Here is a 6,022-nt window from a genome sequence, read left to right on the forward strand (position 1 = left end):
TCAATGGAAGCTATGCTTTGAACATATGAAACACTATATAATGCTACATATGGTCCTAGGCATCTCAAATTGGAAACCCAAAATTAGTAGATACTTTTTAACTTAATCTCTCTGTGCCTTAGTTCTCCAACTGTAAAATGGGGATAATGTCTCCTCAGCTTACAAGGGTATTGTGAAATAATTTATTGTGAAAAAAATTAATGTTGGAAAATCACTGTCATAATTTTCCACTGTCTTTGGAGCAGGGTTTGAATAGAGTGCAGTAAATAAAGTATGGGGCCACACATTGAACAACTGGGGGGGGGGCGGGGGGAATGAAAAGCTGATGATTAGATGAGCCCTGTCCACTCTGTGTACTGAATGAGACTGTCCTGTGGGAAAAAAAGTGTGTATAAACATGTAATTAAAGACTGTGTCATAAAGCATGTGCACAGAGGGGCTACACTAAGGTTCACAGGCAACCTTAATTTCCTAACTTTTGAGTGCTTGACTTTGCAACCTTAATAATGTCCTTTTAACATGGTTCTTGTGTGTGTAATTGTGATATAAACCTAACAAAACATAGCAGAAATGTAAAACATAAACACTTACTTTGAGAATAATTGTAAGGAGGTTCTGAGATAAACCACTAAAGGAAGAACATCCACATTACAGTAATTCTGGTTTGTCCTGAATTCACCACCTCTTGCATGTATGGTTACCAGGTACTGGAAAAATATGTGATCTTGCCTACTGCGAGGACTGATGTACTCCCATGGAACAGGGTGAATTAAGGGCAGTAGCAGCCTTAATGCTGCATTTCCTGGTCTCTGGGTTTTTGTCCATTATTTTTCACTTTTTAAAAAAGGTTGATTTAATATTACTAGATTTTATTACTCCTAACCTATATTTAGGAGATGATGCTGAGATAGAAGAAAGGTCTCTAATAGCCTTACTTTACCAGTACACAACAGTAATATTAAGTTTGGTTGCTCTGGGAAAATGCTGGAAGCTGCCTTGGCTCGGTCAGAAGTACTCTGGAAAAAACAGAATGACTTCACAGCTGAGAGATATCATCACTCCCCAGTGCATAGATGAAACGGCTAAAATGCTCGTGGGAGCTGTATGCACCCCAGCTGCCTGATCCTTCATTGTGGAAGTCAACGGGATTTTTCCATTAACTTGAATATAAGATCAAGCCTACATCGAGTAGTGAATAGAACCTCAATGGGTGGACTACTAGTTTCTCAATGTATGGCCTATTATCCAGCCTAATACCCTATGAGCCAAATTTATGCCCTTAAATACCCCTTGATTGTATTTCATCGTTGTTGCTTATAAAAAATACTGCAGTAACTGTCCTTTACAATCATACAGATCACCTTTTAAATCCTATGGGCCAAGATATAGTTGGCCAATGGAGTTTGGGTTCTTTTGGGATCTGACTGGTGATTAGACAGTGGACCTCTGTCTCAAATTCCTTACTCTTTTTCCAAGCAGAATATTTCATGTAACTTTTCAAAAGAAATTTGGGTAAAATACCAGAAATAAGTGAAAAACTTAATGTCATCTCATCAACTTTTTTTCATGTTTAATAAGGATCTTCATAAAACTTCCATTTGTTTTTGCTTTTCCAGTTTCCCCAGAGTTAAAGCTGCTTTGCGGAGCTGACATTCTGAAGACGTTTAGTACACCTAATCTCTGGAAGGAGGAGCATATTAAAGAAATAGTAGAAAAGTTTGGTTTGGTGTGTATTAGCCGTGCTGGCTCTGACCCTGTTCAGTACATCAGTGAATCAGAACTTCTGACTCGATTCCAGCACAATATCCACCTGGTCACAGAATGGATTCAGAATGAAATCAGTGCCACGCATATACGACATGCTTTATGCAAAGGACTAAGTGTGAAGTACCTCATTCCAGATTCTGTCATTTCCTATATTAAGCACTATAATATCTACACAGAAGAGAGTGAGAGGGGAAAATAAAGGGGATTTAACTTCAGCCTCTTAAACTACACAACACAATGATAAACACACTAAATGATTGACGTCTTTATTCCACCAAATGGGGAGAACACAATGGCATTTATTTTTGGAAAATCCCTGCAAAGGCACAATCTTTGTGTATGGAGGAAAGTGAAGTAGGTTGTGGGGAGATGCAACTAGCTATACTTCTGAACATTTGTAGAGTAATTCAGAAAAGTTTTTGTATTATATTACTACTGAGGTCATGCTTTCCTAAGCTGTTATGTGCAAAGGGCTATCAGTTTTAAGATCTCCACTAAGAGTTAATTTACATTACATTTCTTCTATTTTTAACACAAATATTAAAATCTTTAGTAATTGTTGAGGGATTCTTGTGATGACTTAAATGACCTCAAGGGCTGTAGTTAGTGCTTTCCCGTATTATAATCATCTAATACCAGGAACTGTTTCAGTGGTCTTGGCCATTCGCAGATAGTGAGAGTAAAATTATTGTCATTTTCCTTCTCAGGAATATTTTCAATAAACTGCTAAAATGTACATAGTTATTGCACATTTCTACTTTATAGGATCCTGAAAAAAATTATTTCACTGTATTACTTAATACCGTTCAGTTTTGTGCGTATATATGTTGGCAGATCAGAAATAAAGCCCTGATTCAGGAAAGCACTTAGGCATGTGCTTAAATCCCATTATTTTCAATCCAGCTCATAATGAGACCTTTAAAGGGGGTTCTTTGCTTTGCTCTTAGTCCTATATGCTAGTCCAGTCCCCTGGCGTAGTTTAGAGCAACTAGCTGTCAAAACCCTGAAGCTGTTGATATGGCAGCCCAGCTATAAGGGAGCCCCAGCCATGCCCCCTATGTCAACATCAAGAAGAGTGAGCAGCACTGGAGATTCTACACTCTCTTTCCTTGCATTCAGGTGAGAATTATCTGAACTACTCACTTGATTCTACTGTTCTTGTTCCCTTTCCTTCTTGCATGAATAGCCCCTAGAGATGTCTCAGCAGTTCTGAAGCCTAGTAATGCCAGCCAAAGTTTTGAAAGATTTTGTTAATAATTTATGGGAAGTGGTGAAATTTATCTGCCGCTTTCCCTTAAGTAATCTTTGAGTTTTCCCAACTCAGCAGTCTGTGGATGTCCTGTATAAAACCATACAAATTCAATACAATGATTGTTCACACTATATGCTCTTTTGGTGTCATGGGATTCATTTCAACAATGAGATTGTGTTTTGCTTTGGCTTTCATAGCACACACATGCTGCATTCTACTTTGTGTATAATGCTTAGAAGTTGCAATAAAAGAGGATATTTTCCAAAAACCTGTTTTCTCTGGGCCTGATATGGGAAGGCCTAATTCAGCTGTGTCCTCTGGATTACTGGACAGCTAATAGTTGAGAAAATACTTTTAAGGAAAAAGAATAAAAGAAACAACAAATGCAGCATTAACTGGTGATATGATCAGATATTGTTGGTTATAAAGTGTTTGGATAGTCAGGTGGCTATATATATTTTCAATTGTAGCAACATTTTGGTTGCCAGACACAATTATATAATTCATATAGTAGCTAGATCAGGGTGGGCAAACTACAGCCCGCGGGCCAAATCTGGCCCACCAGCCATTTTAATCTGGTCCTCGAGCCCCTGCTGGGGAGCGGGGTCTGGGGCTTGCCCCGCTCCGGTGCTCCAGCCGGGGAGCAGGATCGGGGGCCACTCCACGCGGCTCCTGGAAACAGCGGCATGGCCCTCTCCGGCTCCTATGCATAGGGGCAGCCAGGGGCTTCCTCTCCACATGCTGCCCCTGCCCCAAGCAATGCCCCCGCAGCTCCCATTGGCTGGGAACCGCAGCCAATGGGAGCTTCAGGGGTGGTGCCTGCAGATGGGGCAGCGTGCAGAGCCGCCTGACTGCGCTTCCGCGTAGAAGCCGGAGAAGGGACATGCTGCTGTTTCCGCGAGCCGCTTGAGGTAAGACCTGCCCAGAGTCTGCACCCCTGAGCCTCTCCCCGTGCACCAACTGCCTGCCCCAGCCCTGATCCCCCTTCTGCTCTCTGAACCCCTTGATCCCAGCCCAGAGCACCCTCCTGTACACCAAATCCTTCATTCCCAGTCCCACCCAGAGCCCTCCCCCTCCCTCCCCACACACCCTACTCCCTAGCCTGGAGCCCCCTCCTGTACCCCTCATTTCTGGCCCCACCCAGGACCCCCAACCAGAGCCCACTCCCCGTCCCGCATCCCAATCCCAATTTTGTGAGCATTCATGGCCCACCATACAATTTCTATACCCAGATGTAGCCCTAGAGCCAAAAATTTTGCCCACCCCTGAGCTAGATACTATGTTAATGGGCATCTTGTTTACTAATAATGAGAAAGTCTGATGTAATTTGAAAGGGATATGATTTGTACCTAAGACAGTGGGTTATTGCTAGTGTACCTCTGTGCAACTTGAACTGTAGTGTTTCTGTAATGAATAATGCAGTGAAAGTAGTTAAGATGCCTACTGAGTAGTTGTTCCTTACATGTCACAACGGACATGGTAAACCATTCAAATGTTGGGCTAACATCTTACGGATCCTGTCAAATTCAATTTTGATGTAGAAGACTCCACAAAAGAAAGGGAGGGAGGGAGGGATTGTGTAAGATGCATGCATCCGATGAAGTGGGCTGTAGCTCATGAAAGTTTATGTTCAAATAAATTTGTTAGTCTCTAAGGTGCCACAAGTACTGCTTTTCTTTTTGCCTCAAGAGTGGACTCTGGAGCACTGTGGCTTTGGCTGTGTTTCAATGCATGTTAAGCATGGGGTAGGTAGGTAGTAGGTAGGTGGGGTAATTTAACTTGTGGTAGCCTAACCTGCAATAGTGCAACCACATCTCTGTTTTGTCGTATCCCATCTCAGCACTGGTGTTGTATCTTGTGACAAGCATTACAGCTATCTGGGCACATACTGCAAGATTCATATACACAATTTACTGTGCCAATCTATGCTCACATTGGCAGGTGTTGTGGGACAACTTGTCTGCCCTCTCTGGTGACTGCATGCTGATACATGGGTATGTTAGTAGGCATTTTTTTCCTATATCAGACAGCAGACGTGAAGATGGAGAAACTGCAAGGCAAACTGCACGTAGGACACTGAGCAGGAGCTGAGCAGAGTGATAATCCACTTCCAGTCACAAGGCTAATGGGAAGGTACTGGAGGATCATCATGTCTTGATTGTTGTCCCAGGCTGCACATTTTCACTGCACTTCCTTCAGTAGCAGTATGTTATCTCAGGATCTGCCCCATAGCTCAGGGAGTGGTCGCTACTATATGATGTAGCACTGATAGAGACGTGTAGCTGTTTAATTTCCATATTTACATAATCTGAAATTACAAGGTTATAAATTAAAATGACCTTTGGGTGTTGACATGCATTTTATACTTACAATAAAGCTTGGTATGTACTATGGAGATTTGTCTGGATAGGTCATGTAGCTCTTCATTAGTTCAGCTCTGCAGCAGGATACCCTTTGCAACATGAGTCAAGATAAAGGGTCAAGGAAGACATTTGTCGTGTTACTTGCATCTGATTTCAGATGCCGTTTTCCCACTCCAAAATCAGATTGACTACACACCCTTTGTCTCTGAGTTGGAAGATTGGAGCTGGAGCACACATGTCACCCTGTTGCATCAGTATGTTATGCACAGTTACATTTTATTTACTCCACATACATCTTTTCTGAAGATCCAAGAGAATATTCATCAGTTATCAGTGAACTTCCAATGCTTGATGGATCAAGAATGATGTCAACCTGGTTGCCCCTGCCCACTGTTGCATTAGGAACATACGAATATAGTATTTGCAATACTGCGTCATATCACATTGGTACATTGTAATGTCAAGTACCTACTTTTACATGATGCTTTCCAGGTGACATTCCACCTTCTCCCACTATACATAACCCACTGAGCTTATCATGCAATGCTGGATATGTAGGGGAAACATTTCTTACTGGCCCTGTGGTGATTTAGCTTCTGTCCAAAAGCATGAGATTTGATTATCTGTATCTCAGCTTGCA

At 41.9% G+C, this 6,022-nt stretch overlaps 1 protein-coding gene across 8 annotated transcripts in view; it reads left to right on the plus strand.

Moving 5' to 3' along the window:
* NMNAT3 (nicotinamide nucleotide adenylyltransferase 3) overlaps positions 1–6,022 on the plus strand; it is a 79,232-nt gene that overhangs the window by 71,315 nt on the left and 1,895 nt on the right. For 3 of the 8 annotated variants that reach the window (XR_012160809.1, XR_012160810.1, XR_012160811.1), the window contains exons 6-7: positions 1,617–2,886; positions 5,046–5,152. Coding sequence is in view for 3 of the 8 variants with exons in the window: in XM_073359985.1 (XP_073216086.1) it covers positions 1,617–1,966 (350 nt within the window). In the remaining 5 variants the exon portion in view is untranslated. Of the gene's footprint in view, positions 1–1,616; positions 4,566–5,045; positions 5,669–6,022 lie in introns of those variants that run through there. The other 5 variants (XM_073359985.1, XM_073359987.1, XM_073359986.1 and 2 more) reach the window with 3 other exon arrangements.

The sequence above is a fragment of the Lepidochelys kempii genome, chromosome 9 (genome assembly GCF_965140265.1).
Source record: "Lepidochelys kempii isolate rLepKem1 chromosome 9, rLepKem1.hap2, whole genome shotgun sequence".
NCBI classification, from domain to species: Eukaryota; Metazoa; Chordata; order Testudines; family Cheloniidae; genus Lepidochelys; species Lepidochelys kempii.